The 19,902-nt window shown below is 37.0% G+C and overlaps 1 protein-coding gene across 6 annotated transcripts in view; it reads left to right on the top strand.

Moving 5' to 3' along the window:
• Positions 1 to 19,902, top strand: part of FRY (FRY microtubule binding protein) — a 196,376-nt gene that overhangs the window by 112,520 nt on the left and 63,954 nt on the right. For all 6 annotated transcript variants that reach the window (XM_077173815.1, XM_077173810.1, XM_077173814.1 and 3 more), the window contains 14 exons: positions 3,592 to 3,847; positions 4,938 to 5,120; positions 6,008 to 6,094; positions 7,629 to 7,888; positions 8,269 to 8,458; positions 9,232 to 9,356; positions 9,547 to 9,604; positions 12,200 to 12,291; positions 12,500 to 12,672; positions 13,741 to 13,901; positions 14,742 to 14,852; positions 16,048 to 16,202; positions 18,247 to 18,346; positions 18,647 to 18,818. In XM_077173815.1, the coding sequence (XP_077029930.1) occupies positions 3,592 to 3,847; positions 4,938 to 5,120; positions 6,008 to 6,094; positions 7,629 to 7,888; positions 8,269 to 8,458; positions 9,232 to 9,356; positions 9,547 to 9,604; positions 12,200 to 12,291; positions 12,500 to 12,672; positions 13,741 to 13,901; positions 14,742 to 14,852; positions 16,048 to 16,202; positions 18,247 to 18,346; positions 18,647 to 18,818 (2,123 nt within the window). The remainder of the gene's footprint in view (positions 1 to 3,591; positions 3,848 to 4,937; positions 5,121 to 6,007; positions 6,095 to 7,628; positions 7,889 to 8,268; positions 8,459 to 9,231; positions 9,357 to 9,546; positions 9,605 to 12,199; positions 12,292 to 12,499; positions 12,673 to 13,740; positions 13,902 to 14,741; positions 14,853 to 16,047; positions 16,203 to 18,246; positions 18,347 to 18,646; positions 18,819 to 19,902) is intronic.

Below are 19,902 nucleotides of genomic sequence, written 5' to 3'. Positions count from 1 at the left end.
TCTACACCACTTAGGTTTCAGGACTTGTGGCAAATAATTGTGATAACAAGTGCCGGTCAATATAGACAAGTCTGTTATATTTCAGTTCAAGTATCCAAGACCAAGGTTCCAGCTTGTGTTCTTTATGTAAGTGGATTATGGTATTAAATTGAACCAAGAGGCTTTGCAGCATATTGCTCTCAGGTAACTGTGGCAAAGCCACCCTGTTCTTGCTTTTCAAACATCACAGATGTGAGAATGGCAGATGTGGGAGCCAGAAGGCAAGATACAAAACCAGTTTTTCTGCTCTGTGAACAACTAACTCCCAGTGATGTGCTAAAACAATTGATTCTGGTAGTAGTGGAGAGTGCAGACAACCAAACAAGCCAAATTATCAGCCAGCAGTAGGTGTGCTGCAGTGCATGGCCAGCTTGATTTCTTTGTGTGCACGTTGTCTGCTATAAATCACTTGTAGGTTGTTTTAAATCATTGCATTATTAAATTATACAGATACCTTATTAAACAGTTGCATCAATTCTGCTTAAGGGAAATTTAAAAGGACATGTTTTCCTTTAATCCAATATTTTAACTAGAGTTCTATCCTGATTAATGGCCTTAACTGAGCTGGTATAAAGCACGTATCTATTGAGGTCACAGCTCTCCAGTCACAGGATTGTCCAGGTCAGATCTGTCACTACTCTTAAGAAAATTTGGACACCAGTGTGAATTTCTTTATAAATCTATGCTACCCTCCTTAAGTCTCACAACTGTCAATATAACCACTGGTCTATCTTTATTCTGTCATCAAACTTCATTCAGAAAAGGTCAGCTGTGATTCTAAATGTTTCTTGGGTAATTGCCCTGCTGGGACAGTGCAAGCTGTAAGTTTACTGACTTATCTGACTCTGACTTTGAAAAGAAGTGAGATGTCAAGAGGAGCTGGGGGAAGCTTCTCTAGAGCAACTTCAGAAACAATTACATGCTCAGCCTTTCTCCAAGGCAAACTTTGGAAATCTGTTCTCCTCTCCTATGTGTACTCATGCGACAGCATCTTTTAGACATTGGCAGTGTTTTAAGTCATATTCCTAAGTATGAGCAAGGGAATCACAAATTAGGTAAAATAGGTAGGTACATCATAGGTTGGAAAGTGATTAACAAACAGTTTATGGTTCAGAAGACTGGTGCTGAAACAACTGGGTAGGGTCTCAGTATTGCAAAGCAGGATCACAAACTTAATAGATACAAAGAAGTGATGTTCCTATGAAGAGACAAACCTTATTCACATGTATAGGTCTAGAAGGTTTTCAAAAATTTCTGGTCTAATCAATATCAAGGATGCCTGATTTGGAGAACAGCATGCAAGCTGGGACACTGTAGTTGAAGAAGAGACTGATCAGAGAACAAGGGGGAAAATTGTAAGTGCATTGAAAAAATTAGGTCTGTTTAGCCTAGGACAGCATGAACTGAAAACTGTCTTCAAAAATATACCTTCAGGGAAGAAAGTAATAAACTGTTTAAAGAATTAATACCTGGCCAAGACTTCATGTAAATCACCAGATTGCCTCAGCACCAGAGCTGTTTCTATTTTCTGTATACTGTCCCATAAAAATACTGTTTATTTGAGACCAGGCTGACTACTTCTCCCAATTTTGAAAGTGTAAGCCCAGAAGGTAAGCATCTGTAGTTCTAGAGAACACTGCATTACAATATTGTGTGTTCTGGATCAGAAACTAGACTCAATACAGGGATAAGAAACTAAGAGGTAAGATTTCAGTTTCTCCCTGTCTTTTAAAAGAGCCCTAGAAGCAGTTCTGCCAGGGATTTCTGGGAGCCTGTGCTGTTGAGATGGAAAGCTGTTAAATATTTTCTTTTCACAAGAGAAGAAGTTACGTCTTTGAGTTAATTGGTTCTTGTATTCACAGTTTGGTTTGAGTTTTTCATGCTCAAAACAGATCTGTCTTTTGGTGGTTTTCAGAAGCAGTCTCTAAGTCAGCAGCCAGACTTTTTTTTCAGAACAGCTGCATTCAAATTATAAACCATGAAGCAGATGTCAAGTATACACTGTACCTTTTGCCCTTTCTCTGCCCACTGCAACCATTCATTACAAATTCCCGAGCAGGTCTTAAATTTAACTGACTCAAGTGCAAACAAACTTGTACTTGCTTCCTGCGCTGCCTGTCATACAGTGGTAATACATAGATGCATTCTTAAGCTCAATTTGAATTTCATTTTGTTAGATAGTGCCACTGGGCAGTAACTTGGGCTTAGGAGATGGCTTTTGTATCCTATTCTCTGTTACTGCTTTGTGTCATTGTGAATGTCATTTCATGGGTGACTTAATTGTGGTCTCGAAAGGTTTTGCTTGTTTATCCGGTTTTGGCATTCCGAAAGGGAGACAAAAATGATTGTTTCTTATCCCAACAAAATACTGTGTTTCTAAATAAATATAGAAGGTCACATGCTTATTAAAGCATAACAGTTATTTTTGGAGTCATAGTCACCAGGGGTGAATTTTCATGGCAGTTGTTTTCTTTTCGCTTAAATAAAATGTCCCCTGCCTCCAAATTAGGCAGCTATAATGAACCAGATTTTTTATGAACCACATCTCATCATACGCTTTTAACTGAATGGACTTTGGTTCCACTCCATTTGCTATTTTGGGTTTTTTTCTCCTAGCTTTCTGTCCATTTCATTATAATGAGTCCTCCTTTTCAACTGTGTAGATTAAATGTAGATAAAATACTTTGAAAATGAGTTCTAACACACTACAGAAAATTACAGTCTCATGGGTAATTAAAACAAAATACATCATAAAGGCAATGAACCAAAAATTGCAGAACACACTAATCTGAATTTACTTTATTCTGCCAACTTCTAACACAGAAGTGGTTTGATGATTTCTGTGTCAAAAGAAAGTATAATTTTTTTATGTTGAGAAGGACTTCAACATGATGCAAATAAAGAAGAAAATAAAATTTGAAAATGGGATCTGAAATGTCACTATCTTTCAGAAGGACTTTGAGGGTGTTCAGTGTGTTTCTAAAAGTATAGAAAGTCCTGAGGCTGTTTTCTGCATTTCCTCATCCTAAGTTATTTAAAACATAAAGCAGTTTTTAATTCAAATGCCTAATTTTAATTCTTTTGAAGATTTGCTTTCATTAATTGTGAGTTGCGTCTTGGCTAAAGATTTGTTTTAACTGTTAGCTGACCTGTTGTGACTCTTTTCTTTTTATATTTAATGTTAAAAAATAAATACATGAATTCTGAAATTATGTATTTATTTCTAAGCCTTTTATTATCATACCTATGTGGAAGTTAGTGAGTTATGAATAAATAAAAAATATACTTAGTTTGAGAAAAGTTGCCAAATTATGTACTTTAGAGATACCCTGTTTTAGGAGGGGAGCACACTTCTTTGTGATCCATGAATGTATCTTCTGCTGTAGCAAGAATTACAATATAGAAAACAGGTCAAGGATGTTTATTGTGGTCAGCAATAATGAAACCATGATAGCATCGTCCACCATTGTCAGTGGGAATTTTCCATCACTTCCATGTAGTGACAAGCTTTCCTCATATCTTTTATTATCTGACATTTACTTTTACTTACAGGCTGTCCATCCATATGGATGATGAACTTCGACACATTGCACAGAATTCTCTCCAGGGTCTACTTGTTGACTTTGTTGACTGGCGGGAGGATGTACTCTTTGGTTTCACTAATTTTCTGCTACGTGAAGTGAATGATATGCATCATACCCTTCTTGATACTTCACTGAAGTTGCTGCTACAATTGCTTACGCAATGGAAGCTTGTCATACACACTCCGGGAAAAGCTTCTGAGCAGGCTAAAACCAGATCTGCAGAGGTATGGAATCAAGAGATCTGTGTCCTAACATTTTTACTAATTGAAGGCAGAAATTATGTTCCTTGATAATGCTGTGGTTTGTGTGTTTTGTATTTACTCACCTGAGAAGAATTCACTGTGCAAAATTTTTTTTAGGTAATTAGTTCACGTGTCTTTTGAGGACAGCCATGTCCTTGTGTAATACAGCAGATGTTGTTGTTGAGCAACATAAGAGAATGCATGTCAAACTGAAATATGCACATCAACAAAAGCATATAAAGGGAAGTATGTGTATGTAGATGTGGCAGAAGGACATTTTCCCAGGGCTGAAACAGATTGATAATGCTAGTGGGAATGCTGTGAAGAGTGAAGTGGATCTTCTTTTCCCTTGGTTGATTCAGAAACATCAAAGAACCTGATTGTTACCGTAGCCTGCTGTCTCCATGTGTTACAAACATTTCTGGGAACTGAACAGCTTTTCTCCCGCTTCTCCCATCTGCACTGTCCCACAGACATTTTCATTATGAGAACTGATTTTTAGGCTTCTTATCTTCTCAACTAATCACACGGAGTATGTTTTCCTTTGGGCAAACAAGATGTGTGTTTTATATCACAGAGGACCATTAATTAATAGGTAGTAACAGGAGTACATACAAATGTAGAAAAGAGAGTTCTCACATACTTTTTGTTACATATATTGTTACACTTTACTAGTGGGGTTGGGTTCTAGAGGCCACCTACCTAAGGTGTTGGCTGCTACAGGACCAAAGAAGGAACTGAGGACATGCTATCTGGAGTAGAAAAAGTGTGGTGTTCACCATCTGACTGATTCATTCATTCATTTTTTAGTGGAGGGTGGAAAAAAGTGGGTAGATTAATTGAAAATTAGAGGAAAGGATTTGTTCAAAGCACTCTGCTCATACATTGCTTTTGTGGAACAAAAAAGCTATGAAATTTGATTGTTTGAGAGAATATGTCACGTTTCCCCATCTGGCATCTACATGGCCTCTGCATTTTGATTCTTTATATGTCCTAGTTAATAAAATATTTCTTGGAGACCTGGTTTGCAAACACCACCTCTCCATTTCACCCCCCTTGCACTGTTCTACAGTTGATACCAAATGGATCCAGCCACAGGATGCAGTCTGAAAGGAGCCCCTATTCCAATGTCCTGCACGCAGTTGAAGGATTCGCGCTGGTTCTGCTGTGCAGTTTCCAGGTGGCGACGCGGAAATTGGCTGTTCTAATCCTCCGAGAAATCCGTTCCTTATTCTTGGCCCTTGGCCAGGCAGAGGTAGGATTTTTCTCTTCTGGAACTTTGAGTTAAAATTTCCTGAAGATAAAGCTCAAAACTGCTATTACCGTTGCTTTTAACGTAATTGCTGCTGTGTAGCAGGGATGCACTTAGTTTATAAAAAAGCATTTGATCTCAGCTTACTGTTTCCATTTGCCTTAACACTGCAAACCTTTCTATGGACTCAACAAGGTAACATGAATGGCAAATGCCCCATATAAGAATATGAAGGGAAATGTACAGCAGCTTCTATTTTCTCTTGGAATTATGTGAATGTAAAATACACTGTAAAACCCTTTATATTGCATGGACCTTTTTTGTATTGTCAAGATAATAAATTTATATTGGAAATGAAACCCATTCCTGTGCCATCCCTTTGTGGGTGAAAAAACCCACAGCGTAGGACACCTTTCAGATCATTCACATATATTTTCCTTCTATAGTAAAGACCTCTAAGTCTTTTTTATGAGTACAGAAATATGGAGAGTCATGTTGTGTACTGGCGGTCACAGCTCAGTGAGCCATCTAAATGCCTAAGAACACAAATATGTGTTTTCATGGCAAAGGAATGCTTCAATAAACAATAAGCTAATTTTTCAGTCTTTTGATACTAGCTATCCGAAGTCATTTGGGATTTTCTGATACGTGCTTTTGTTCTCTAAGCAGTGAGCTATAGCCACAAATTAACTTCATTTCAAACCACAGCTTGGATCTGGTTCTGAGATTAATTTGAAAAAGACAAAATGTACCCATTGTTAACAATGAATATTTTTAGCTACTTCAGAATCATGTCATAATTTTTAGATGTTTCTGTTGCATATCCCAGAAACATAAGAAGGGAAATAATTTGGTCAGAAGAGTAAACTTGTATTCTCTGTGTTATTCAGGATGATGACAGACCTATGATTGATGTCATGGATCAGTTGAGTTCTTCTATTCTTGAAAGCTTTATTCATGTGGCTGTTTCAGATTCAGTAAGTACTACTTTACTGTTACTGCTTGTGTTTGCATAACAAATATTAGACATGAAATACTAAAAATTATACTGCTAAAAAATCAAAGAAATCATAGAGCTTTACTGCTCCAGCCATCTACCCAAGAGCTCCAAGGCTCCACAATGTCCCAGACAATCTGTTCCATGAAAGTAATGATACTATGGTTATGGAAGATACTGCACACAGAAAAAAGAACAGTTGAGAAAGTCTTATTGCTAGCACCACCTAATGCTGGAGGCAGTCACTGCTATCATCTGTTTGAGAAGGGAATCAGCTTCAGCTCCCTTGTGTCCTCAGGAAGTGGCCCTGCCTGCACACCTGAGCATAAGCTCCAGAGTAATTCACAGCAGGGGTGAAGCTCTCCTTTTGCTCTCTCAGGGGTCTGATGTGTCTGACATACATCAGAGGAAGCAGAAATTGAGCATTTTAAATAAAAAAGTGTCAGTAGAAGAACCGATACAAAAGACGACTGATTTTGCATGCTGTCCTAGAGATTAGTGAAAGGCCCATTTCCAGAGGGCAGGAGCAATCAGTTTGGGGCACTTTTCAGCCTGATTGAGTTTAAAGCAACAAATGATCCCATCCACATTGAGTGCCCTTTGCAGGGCACTTTTGGATTTGTGGATTTGAGCCACATGTTGTGTGCTCCAAAAAGTAACTCCAGCCAGCAGCCAAGCCTCACACAACTGCTCACTCACTTTCCCCCAGTGGGATCAGGGAAAGAATCAGAAAGATAAAAGCTGGAGAACTTGTGGGTTGAGATACAGACAGTTTAACTGGGAAAGCAAAAGCCATGCACACAAGCAAAGCAAAACAAGCAATTAATTCACCAGTTCCCATGGGCAGGCAGGTGTTCAGCCATCTCCAGGAGAGCAGGGCCCCATCACATATAGTGGTGACTTGGGAAGGCAAATGTCTTCACTCCAAATGTCTTTCTTCCTTCTTCTTGCCCCACTTTATACACTGAGCATGATGTCATATGGTATGGTATCTCCCTTTGGTCAGGTGGGGTCACCTGTCCTGGCTGTGTCTCCTCCCAGCCTCCCAAGTACCCCCATCATCCTCACCAGTGTGGCAGTACAAGAAGCAGAAAAGGCCTTGGCTCTGTGCGTGTCCTGCTCAGCAATAACAAAAACATCTCTGTATTATCAACCCTGTGTTCAGCACAAATCAAAACACAGCCCAATACCAGTCACTGTGAAGAAAATAAACTCTACCCCAGCCAAAACCAGCACAGAAGGGGACATTAAACTGGTGGGGAGGTTGGGCCCCTGTGCATCTGGAAACAGAAACTGAACAAGAAAGAGACATTCTGACTTCATAATACAGGAATTAGGAAATTTGTCTGAAATAGCAGCACCTGGGTTTGGGTGTTGCAGTTTTTAGAGGCCAAGGTTTGAATTTTGTGTTTTCATTCTGTTCATTAATAATAAAGCAAAGCAAATGTGTTGCCTCTGTGCCTGGTTTCTGACTAGCACAGCAAGGAGAGTTAATTTATCTTTTCTCTCTACAGACAACAATCCCATTAACACACAGCGTGGATTTGCAGTGGCTGGTGGAGTGGAATGCCGTCCTAGTGAATAGCCATTATGATGTGAAAAGTCCTTCCCATGTCTGGATTTTTGCACAGTCCGTCAAAGACCCGTGGGTTCTCTGCCTTTTCAGTTTTCTTAGGCAAGAGAATCTCCCAAAGCACTGTCCTACAGCACTCAGCTATGCTTGGCCGTATGCCTTCACAAGGCTACAGCTGATAATGCCTCTTGTGGATCCAAAGTAAGTGAGAAATCTGAATTTCGCTTTCTTTTGTATGGGTTGTGTGATTTTAATGTAAACTTTTCTTTGGTCTTGCATTTGAGTATCAGGCCACACATCGTGCAAGGTGTCACAGAGAAATTGGTGCCACACGGGTTTGAGTTTCATAATTGCAACTTGTAAGGTGGAAAACTCCCATTTTCTACCTTTGTTGATTTTTCCATGTCATGGCATGTTGAATTGCAGCTGGTAGATACATAGCATGATTTATTCCCTCTTAAAATATTTTAAAATATATTGTAAATATATTGTAAATAAATTATACTGTAATTAAGACTTTAGTACTTATAATCAAGACTGGAAGATCGTTTTAAGAATTATGTTTAATTTTTAAATTCTAGTATTCCTGTTAATGCAAAGAAAACAAGCACAGCAAGCAGTGGAGACAACTATGTTACTTTGTGGAGAAACTACCTTATTCTGTGTTTTGGAGTAGCAAAGCCCAGTATTATGAGCCCAGGACACCTGCGTGCTTCAACACCAGAGATCATGGCTACCACCCCTGATGGAACTATGAACTATGATAACAAGGTGATGCAACATGTTACAAGTAAACTATTCCTTTAGGAGAATTTTAAGCTGCATCTGCATGCAAAGCCCTGTCCTGGTGAAAGTATTTCAGTTAGGGAATGTTTTGATATATGCAAACTACATAACACACATAATTAACAACTAAAACATCTGTATGATATGATGTGTTGATAAATATTTGTCAAGAGCCATGGTGTTTTCAATATATGGCTTTTTTTTTTTTTTTTCATTCTGGGTGATGTGCATTCAAAATATAGAAGGTCTGAACATATGTTTTGAACTTAACTTCAGTTTGTCATCTCCTTTCTTTCTTTGTAGAGCATTCCAATTCGTAAATTTAAAACATTAGGAAATAGAGCAGATTTCAAATGCAAATTGTATTCCTGTTGGATATATGCCTGTCAGAAATAACAATATATAAAATACACTTCCAAGTAGTAGCAACCTGAGAGGAGCAGTAGCTTCACAAATGCAATACTGGAATATTTTAATGAAGCAACAAATAAAATAAAAAACAAAATAAATTGCAATAATCTGTACTAAAGCAAAGAGATTTCCCAGATGTATTTACTTGTTAGGTATTATTGAGATGATTGTCAGGTAGTAGACCTCCAGTTAGACTGGTGGATTGATATCTATAATTGTAAAATCATTCCAGCGTGTTTTAAAAATATGTATTTATTCTCAGACAATGTTTGTTTGTAAAAAAAAAAAAAAGTGTTTACTTAATATTGATATCCTGAGAAACTCAACAATATTTTAATATATTTTAGGCTATTGGAACTCCATCTGTTGGAGTCTTACTAAAGCAGCTAGTTCCTTTGATGAGACTTGAAAGCATAGAAATAACAGAATCACTTGTATTAGGATTTGGAAGAACAAATTCCCTTGTTTTCAGGTACTTCTCCACTTATCATATTCTCAGTTATTTGCCTATAATACAAGTGTTTTATTTTTGTTGTAACTTAAATGTATATTTAAAATTTTATTTGCACTTTAGAGCTTCATTTTTATATGTTGGATAAAATATTTTTGCTTTTCAAAGGACATTAGATTTTTTAATAAATATTTATGGTTTTTTGATTTAGGGAATTAGTAGAAGAACTCCACCCACTAATGAAAGAAGCCCTAGAAAGAAGACCAGAGGTTAGTTGTTAAAATCAAACGTACTATTTTTTTTAAATGAAAAGTTATTTTTAAAATAGTAATTCTGTCTGTTTGAAATACAAATATATTCTTTTGTACTAACTAGAAAATTAATTCTGTTAGCAACAAGAATTTTATTAATTGCATAATTTAAAATAATTCCATTCAAACCTACTTGAATTTAAATTCTATCAGTGATCTGAAATGTACAATATAGAATTCCATTCTGAGGAAAAATTTCCCTCCAATATGGAACCTCCTGATACAGAAATATCATATATTGGAAATTCACTTTAAGTATCTGAAAAAAAAAAAGCTTTAACACAGCTGGGCTACTAGCATATTTTGTAGCAGCGTTTAGATGTTCTTTTATTTTCAGGGCAGTCAGGGTCACCTATTTCAACTTTGTGGAATCACAGAATCACAGCATGGCTGGAAAGGACCGAAGTGGTCCAACCTCCCTGCTCAGGCAGGGTCATCCTGGATCACATGGCACAGGATTCATTCCAAATACATTCAGTTAACTGACAAATTCCATCAGAGTTTTCATTCTAGTACTCTCTTTAGTTACAAGAGAAAGTAGTGCTGGAAGGGTTCCCAACAGATCTTTCAACCCACACAAGAGAGAATTCTGTGTTCTTAAAAACCTCTGGTGGTAAAATCTGTAGCCTCAGTAAGCAGTTTCGTTGCAGGATGTGTCTATGCAGCTAAACAGAAAAGCCATAGGGAGAGCTTCAGTACTGGACTCGAGTTCTGCTCAGTTTTCCCTCCTTGACTCAGTTTTGGACCATTCCATCTGGCTCCAAGATAGAAATCTGAGATGGCTCATGGACAATTCTTAATAATTGTGTGTCTGGTAAACATCCACAATAATTTCCATTCTGCATTACTTCACACCTCAATTCTGTTGTGTGATTTCCATCCCTATGAAGTCACTGATTTGATGGTCACTTGTTTTGATACTGGGCAGAAGTGGATTAATACATCTTAGTGCAGCCAATTGCCTCTGCATTTTGTCTGTGCACCATTTAAGACAACTTAGACTTGAAAACCTTTTTCTGGAGACATACATATCCAGTGTACCCTCAGGAAAGGAATTGCAAGAATTCAGAAGTTTACTGTATGCAGCAAGAGCAAATTTAGTACATGGAATTGTCACTAGAGGAATATGAGAACAAGAGACTGTGATTTTAATTCCTGTATTTTCCCTGATATGAATAAATGGGACACCTTCCTGCAAAGCAGTGCCGCCTGGAAACCCAGCAGTGACTGTATGGGCTGTGTGGCTGTAGGGATCATGGCAGGCCTCCATGTCAGCAGGCAGGTATCCAACACACCAGAAACAATGTCCTTGAACATATGCTGTGACCAGGAGGAGAATTCCCAGCATGGCCAAGAGCTGCAGGGATAAACCAAAATGGACATTACACAAGATCCGCCCTGTGGGTGCTGGCACGGAGCTTTGCCAGATCACCTCTGACACTGCTGCAGGAGGCAGCTGTGTCTGGTAAATACTGTATTAAAACTGCTTTTTTCTCTACATGTGCTTCTTGGAGCCTTAAAGGTGTAACAGGAGAAAAACAGGGCTCAAGTCAAATGGCATAATAACTGGAATAAAACCCTTGGCTGGGATGCTGCAATTCTGCCAATTCTGGGCCAGAATACCAGACAAAGCATCATTTTGTTCTCCCACACATCTACTGCTGGCCATGGACAGAGCCAGAGTTCTAGAAGAGATAAGCCTTTGATTTTAGTATTGCTCAGTTTTGAAGAGCAAAATCTGCATTTTCTCTGAGCTTTTCTTGTTTCTTTGAGTGCAACACAGCTTTTTTACCTTCTCATGTTTTTCTTGCTTAGGGTTGATGCAGAATACAAACAAGTCAATTTAGCCTTTCAGCAAAGAGCAGGCCTTGTTTCATTCACATCTTTCCAGGAAAGACAGAAGACAGAAAGGACAGCTTTCTAGAGGACAGAGAGATACAATGAGCCAGTTAACAACCATGCAGTCCTGTTCTGTGGGAGGGATTCATTACTGTGGGCAAAACCCCTGCAGTCAACACACCCAGTACTGGGCTGGAGTGGTGTCTGCAGGGAGCTCACTTGAATTTGAGTGATGGTGTGCTGCAGCATTGCCAAGTTCAGGAATGGCTAATCACTAAGGTACCTTCCTTGGGTCTGGATATACATTCTGTACTATAAATGCCTCCAGCACCCAAACTAGATGACATTAAACTAACATGAATATCCCTGTTACCTGAAGATAGCATGGGTTTTTGCTACAGAAACCTTGAATATTAGTTATTTTTATCCAGTATTTCATTATTTCATTTCCACATTTTCAATAAGTACTAAGGCAGTTGTTAATATTTTTCCCAAGAATATTTACAAAGACAAAAAATTGATCATATTCAGTTCCTTGTTGATGTATAAGCACAATGATATAGTGCAATATCCAAAAGTACTTGGGTTCCTTTGTGAAGAAAATTCTTGGACTGGAATTCTTAAATCTCACTGTGATACTGGCATTTCTGAAGCTACTAGTTTTTAATGTGTACACCTATGCATATAAACATGGTTGTTATTTTAAATTCCAAGAACAAGAAACGTCGAGAACGACGAGATCTACTAAGACTGCAGCTACTGCGAATTTTTGAACTCCTTGCTGATGCTGGTGTTATAAGTGACAGGTAGGACTATCACTCTTCATAAATACTGGATTTTTACATGAAACAATTTTCAGTGTTTGCCACACTGAGATTATGTCAGTATGTTCTTTGAAGAATTGTGAATTGTGTGGTCTGTCAGATATGGAGAGATTTGCATGCGTTTCTGCAGAAAACTGTAGCATAATTACTCTGTTATTCTATATTAATGTGTGACTTTCCTTTATGCTAGTACAAATGGAGCCTTAGAAAGAGATACGCTCGCCCTTGGAGCCTTGTTCTTAGAGTATGTTGATCTGACTCGCATGCTTTTGGAGGCTGAAAATGATAAAGAAGTTGAGATCCTTAAGGATATGAGAGCTCATTTCAGTGCAATGATTGCCAACTTGATACAGTGTGTTCCAGGTATGGAGCTAAATTATGCATTTAAGTATTGAAAAATTTTTTGTTTCTTTTTTTTTGTCTGTGCTTTATTCACTGCTTTTGAATTTTCATATAATGAATGTAAAATGGAATGTAGAAAAAGAAAGTGTTCAGAAGTCTACTAAGATTGAAATAAAAATACCAATAAAGCTTGATGAAGCTTGTAATAGTCATGTCTAAAAATCACCTCTTTAAAAGCCTAGAAAGAAATTGTCTGTGACCTCCAGGGACTCCAGTTTTCTTCTTATTATTTTCTCTCATCATCTGACTTGATTGCTAGACTCTTCATAAACTCAGACAGACTGTAAAAAATACAAGTATGTGCAGACAATGTGCAATATTAAATGCAGTGAAAACTTTGCCCAAGGTATTGAGACATTATCCCATGTTACCTGAGTCCAACTGTATCACAAAGATTTATCCAGTTGATTTCATGCTTTTTATATATTGTGATATCACTTCAGAAATATAACATAATTACATTTGTAAAAAACAACAAAAAAAAGCCTCTGCTTTAAAGGCCTGAATGTAATTACTGGAAGATGAGGTCTGAGGCTTTTTTTTCATTTGCTCAGGTAATTCAGCTGTTCAGAATATATACCAAATATTTTTCATAAACAAAGAGCCACCAAGTTTCTTTGATTTATTGCCCCTACCTATTACTGTATTAGAGTGAGACACATATATTGTTTGGGCTCACATTTAAAGAATCAGAAAACCCAAGTAAATATTTTCCATGAAAGGAATGCAGGAGGCAGTGAAAAATGCTGATTTTATAATTAGATCCTTAAATGCTTTTTTTCTGTAGTCAGATGTACATGTTTGTATAACTATACATTAATTCAAAACTGAAGTTTCTTAGAAATAAGATGCACCTTACTCACTTGGTTAGATTTTTTAAGGAGCTTAGATACTTTGGAGTAAGTTTATGCTGAACATATAAAATCCCCTCTCTTTTTGTAGAAATTTGAAAATCATGTCATCATAGTGCCACATGAATGTGTATTTAATATTAACAAATAACAACTATTTCTATTTCTGTTCACTTAGTTCACCACAGGAGATTTCTCTTCCCTCAGCAGAGCTTGAGGCATCACCTGTTCATCTTGTTCAGTCAGTGGGCAGGACCTTTCAGTATTATGTTTACACCATTGGACCGTTACAGTGACAGAAATCACCAGATTACAAGATATCAGTATTGTGCATTAAAGGTACTAAGGTTTCACTATATAAAGCAGTAACAGCAGTTTTTTTCAGTGAAAATACAAGTTGTTGTGGAGTCTATTTCCTTTTACATGAAAGAAATTTGAATTGGCATACTTGATGCAAACTTGTATGCTCATATGTAAATGTACCATAGAATATGTAAATGTATCATAGAATGTAGCCCTGAATTTAATTTTTTTTTCTTTGTTGACAGTCTTCAAGGCTAATTATTTTAAAAACCAGAGTGCATTTGGACATTTTACTTAGCTGTTCATTAATGGGTTAGCAGATTCAGCAAGGAGCTCTTAGGCTCTGAAATTCGGTGTAGTTCAGATGCAGTACCTGAGGATACTGAATCTGCACCAATGTACAACTCAGGAATGCCTCCCACGCTTGCCTGGAGACATGCTCAGCCATAATGTACTTCTGTGGCAAAACTAGTTGCAACTCCCCTGCATGAGTAAGCTGGGAAAGTAATAGTTTATGTACTTAAATAAGCTGCACCACTTGCTGTAAGACAGTTTTAATTTTTGCAGTAACATACTATTGAAACATCTGAGTGTATTTTAATTGTTTTTGCAACTTGGTTTGTGAATACTGAGTAAAATGACAAAATAGATCTTGAAGATAGTACTCTTCCCAAAATGCATTGAGCATGATCTGGAATCCACTAAAATCTGTAGCAAAATAATTATTGAATTCTACCAGTCAGTCAGCTGTTACTATTTTCACTATAGTTCCCTGCAAACAGAAGGCAAGTGGCAGTCCTGTTAGCCTGGACTGAAATCATTCTGAAAGGTTTGTTGTGCTACTTTTTGTGTGACTGAAGTTCCATGTGCTTCCAGGCCATGTCGGCTGTGCTCTGCTGTGGACCTGTGTTTGATAATGTTGGTCTTTCCCCCGATGGATATCTTTACAAATGGCTGGATAACATTCTGGCTTGTCAAGACTTACGTGTAAGTACTGACCAAAATGCCACACTGATGGGCAGTCACTCACTGTACTGAGTGAGTAAAGATTTTGTAAAGTGTTTTCTTTCTTCTTAAAGAACATGTAATGGGTTATTCTTGCCATTTTCTATTTCTGTGAAGATGGGCTTTGACTTTGTACCTACATAGTCATAGTTCTGTGTTTGTGGCTGACTGGACTGCCTCTTTGATTGAGGAGGAGTAGACTGGTGATTTATATCAAGTGGAAAGAGTGAGACAACAGTCTTTCCCTTTTGGTGTCATGCACTTTGTCCTGCTGTTCTCCCTAAAACTGTCATACCAACACACATAACTCTGCTAGGGAAAGGTAAATAGCAGAATGTAAATAAATGCATGTGATGCAGCTAGAGGAAAGAGGCTATGGGAATGGTAATTGATTAGGAAAAAAAAAAAAAAAAGGTTGAGCAATTTAAAGAAAGAATGAATAGCAGCAGAGAAAATCCTTCTGAAATTACATGGGATTTTGGAATGTTGGTAGGGACAGAGCTATATGCAAGTGATATGCAGTCTCTACAGGCAGTCACCTACACTTGGTGACAGAATGTTAATAGGCATTGGTCTTTGCTGTGCCAGCACTATCCTGTACTGAAAGAACAAGAAGTCCAAGCCTTCGTTGTGATGTGTTTGTAGCAGTGGTGGTACCAGGATTAAGGGACTCACAGTCTGTAGGGAGAGTTGTTAGATTGATTGATGTAGTTGGATTAAACATACTCATTTTCAATCTTGTAAAAGGTATTTTTCTTTGTCTGCCTTGCTTCTGTGTTAGTCAAAAGAAGGATAAATGTGAAAGGTTGTCGCTCTATGAAATTCACATGAAGTAGGAAATAAGTCAGTTAATTGATATAAAAGGAAGTTGCCCAAGAACACTTATCAAGTATATTAGATTTTCCAAAAATTCTGCTTTTTTTGTTGTTGTGCCCAATTTTGGAAAATTTATTTCATTTATGTAGTCTTTGTACATAGCATTTTTTCAAGTGATGAGTATTGAAACCTGAGCCACATTCCAACTCTGCTGTCCCTAAAATAAATCAATTACAAATGTTCTGATTTCTTCCTACATACTTGAATTTTCCATTTTCACCCTGTTTTGCCTGTGACACTCTGAGAATTTTAGAGAATGAACGTATCTGACCGCACCAATCATGTTTTGACATTTGCTCAGGTTCACCAGCTTGGCTGTGAAGTTGTAGTCCTGTTGCTAGAGCTGAATCCTGATCAAATCAATCTCTTCAACTGGGCAATAGATCGATGTTACACAGGATCATACCAGCTTGCCTCTGGGTGTTTCAAAGCCATTGCAACTGTGTGTGGAAGCAGGTATTAATTGGTTTAGTAATCTACACTTTCAAATGTAAAGAAAACTGGAGGTTCTGCTCACTGTATTGTTAGGAGCTGTTGGTTACACCCATATATTCTCAAACAGTTTTTGGGACTGTATTGCTTGATTTTCATGATTCCGAAAACAAAGTGATGTGCTTGGTAGAAGATGTTCTTAGTATAGGTGTATTTGAAATCTGGGGAATTTTGATGCTATTTTGCTCAGAAAGATACAAACAAAACTACAACGGTTTTATTTGAATGTAGGTCATAATTCTGGTTTCAAGAGATTTGGCATGGTTTTTAATTTAATTTATAAAAGGAAAAATGTTTTCAATGTCAATAGCTTGAAAGTCATTATTTTGACTTGTCATTATCTTGAAAGTCCTGCTCTTTTTCTAAACTGGCTTTCATTTGATTTGTTTAGTTCCTTTTCTGTCAACTGATATCATCATTACTGCTAATGCTGAGCAAGCACAAGCTACATGAGGAAATTAGTACAAATATTGCTTTTGTATAAGGCCTTCATAAAACTCTATCCCTTTTTTTTTATTTTCAAAGACAAAATTTATAGAGAAATTAGATAATTCAACAAGTTGCATTTTATTAAAATAAATGTGAAAATTTACTCTTCAAAAACATAATTTGGCAAGATGTCTGATCAGCATAGAGAAATACTCAGTAGAGAAATAATTGGGATTTGGAAAATCAAAATAAGTCACAAATTTCATCATTTTCCTGCAAAACGGTTTTGTTCTCACAGGAACAACTAAACTAGAGGCTGCATTACATGAAGGTTTTTAGAGATATGAATGGAATTTGGTGTTTGCAAATTCAGTGATATTAACAGGGTTTTTATTTTAATGAACACAGAAACATTGCAGTTTCAGTCAGTCTTTTTTCCTCAATTTGTGTTACCTGTGCTACTGTGATCTAAAAATTATTCTTTTCCATTCTTACAGTAAAAATTGAGAGTATTGTCTTTGTGATTTATTTTGAATGGAAAGTCCTCTTTCTAACAAGCTGGGAATTTTTATTAATATTTGAAAGCTGTTAATAGTTTTTCCTCTATCATCTATCAAAATGTATCAGGAAACCACTGCTTAAACTGCCTGTAATATGAGCAGCAATTGATGGTGTCCATCCAACTTTCTACAAAGCCACTTCCCTTCATTTCTTTTCTTTTTGTATTTTTTTTTAAGCAGTGGAAGGGCAAAGAGCTTGGCTTGCAGTCAGTATATGGAATGACCAAGAACGTCCCATGCCACACATGTATCTGCCATATTAAGAAGTCCAAATAGGCTTCCTGCAGCCATCCAGGAGCACTGTAGCTGACATCTAGGGTGATAAATGGATGGTTCACAATTCAATCAGTGCATTTACAAATCATCAGGAGAAAACAGAAACCTATTTAGTGCAAATCCAAATATTGAGATGTGGGATTTACTCCTCTAACAATATTGTCATTAAGTTAACACTTTGATATGTTTAACCTTAAAATTGACATTGACTTTATAGACAGCAGACTTTGTGAAGCAGTTCTTAGTGTTTACTCTTTGAAAGCAAAAAATTTTCAGAGAATTGTCTAATACCTCGGAATGTTCATATCAGAGATAGTGTCCTTTTTCCAAAGGGACTATTTTAATTGCATCTTGGCTTAAGAAATTCTTTATCCCTGGAAATTTTCATGCTCCCCATTTTCTTTCATGGGTGTCAGGCTGTCCTGTAAACAGTTTATGCTATAAATTAAAATGAATCGACAGTCATAGACACAGGTATTCCATTTCTCATTGTGAGTAATTCAGTGCATTCCTAAGCATTGGTCCAAGGTAATTATAAATAATCCTTTCTTTCTTCCCATTCACCAGATGGTCCTTTGATCATGCAGTGTGTATTCATAAGAGCTCCCTTTCCCATATTCTGATGGTAAAAGAGGAAAAAGAAAGATGACATTCTCTTTAGACCATATTACAGAGTAAATCAGAGTGAATATATTCTGCATTCCTCACCAGCATTCACAAAAATGTTCTGTTTATTCTTCTAGGAACTATCCTTTTGATATCGTGACACTTTTAAATTTGGTGCTGTTCAAGGCATCTGACACCAACAGAGAGATTTATGAAATTTCCATGCAACTTATGCAGGCACGTATCAGCTAATTTTTTCCTCCTGCCCTTGGAGACTTTTTTGCTGAACTTCTTATGAAGTACTGTTATTTGTACATTAGTTTTGTTTTGTAAAGAAACAATCAGTTTTGTCTTGGCTATAAAAACTTACAAGAATATTTATGTAAAAATGAATGTTATCGTGTCTTTCATATTTGGAGCATATACTCTGAAACACATAGAGCTTTCTCTGATAGCTAAATATCAAATGCTGATATTTCCTGATTTAATAAATTTTTATTGTCACATTCCTTCTTTTTTTTCTTGTGTCTTTTATAGATCCTTGAATCAAAGCTTTTTGTTTACTCAAAAAAGGTAGCTGAGCAAAGACCAGGCAGTATCTTGTATGGGACACACGGTCCATTGCCACCTCTTTATAGTGTCTCACTTGCCCTTCTTTCGTATGAACTCGCAAGGATGTATCCTGAACTTACCCTTCCACTTTTTTCAGGTACCTGTATTTATTTGACTTATTATCTCCTTTACATTTTTTACAAATGCTAGACTGCTACCATTTTGAACCACAGTTCTGTTTATAAATTTAGCTTGACCTGTTTTTATTCTGGTTCGGGTCAAATCAGATTTAGGAATCCAATATATATTTCCTAGAGGTACTCACACAAAGTACAGAAACCCTCTTTGGGGACTCTGTGCCACTTATGTGACCTTGGGGTAACTTTGAATTTACAAGTGTCCTGAGTGAGTTAAAATGACATTGGCAGACTCTACTATGATGGGTTCTCATGTGATTCTTCTTACACATGGATTTACAAAGATCATCATTGTGAGGATGTATTTCTTCATTTTATCTAAACATGACTTTAACTTTGGGCAGATTGATTGCCTGTGTCCAGTTCTACCAATGATTCAAATTGCTCTGAGTGATCTCTACCTTTTGTTATTTGCCACATCTGCATGTCTCAGCACTTTTTTTTAATTTTACCAGAAATATATTTTTTTTTCAAAATTACTAGAAAAATGTTAAAGAATGAAACCTGCAGGAACACCAATCGGAATTGAGGCCATTCCTGGGAACAATGATGTTTTGAGACATATCTATCTGGTTTAATCAATCTTATGTGTTGCTCTAGTTTTTAAATAGCAGAATGCAAATGTCTGTAATCATGGGAATTTTTACTGGCTCTTAAAATCCCTTTATGTTGTTTTTACTCAGTCTGTAGGGGCTGGAGGAAGGGTAAAGGAACAATACATCACCCTTACATTTCTCAGTGCCCAAGATACCATGAGTTATAAATAACTGGTGTAGGGAAATTCTGATGGCTCATTTGTCATTAAGCAAATGCTGTTCATTATCTCTGTTGTTGTCTACTCATGTTGCTGTAATGACTGTGTCATTTTAAAAAAATCTCAGATATACCAGATATTACAGTCCAAGTGAGACATCCTTTCTATACCTCTAGAATCATATGGAGGAGAGAACAGTGTGTCTTCACAATTTTTAAAAACCAGGGAGTGAGTAAAAAAAGGAAATGTTTGCTGTACTGATTTTACAGAAGAGTTCTGGTACAGAGAGA

This window comes from Agelaius phoeniceus, chromosome 2, assembly GCF_051311805.1.
Source record: "Agelaius phoeniceus isolate bAgePho1 chromosome 2, bAgePho1.hap1, whole genome shotgun sequence".
Classification (NCBI taxonomy): Eukaryota; Metazoa; Chordata; class Aves; order Passeriformes; family Icteridae; genus Agelaius; species Agelaius phoeniceus.
The sequence above is the reverse complement of the archived record's forward strand: the minus strand, read 5'-3'. Positions and strand labels throughout refer to the sequence as shown.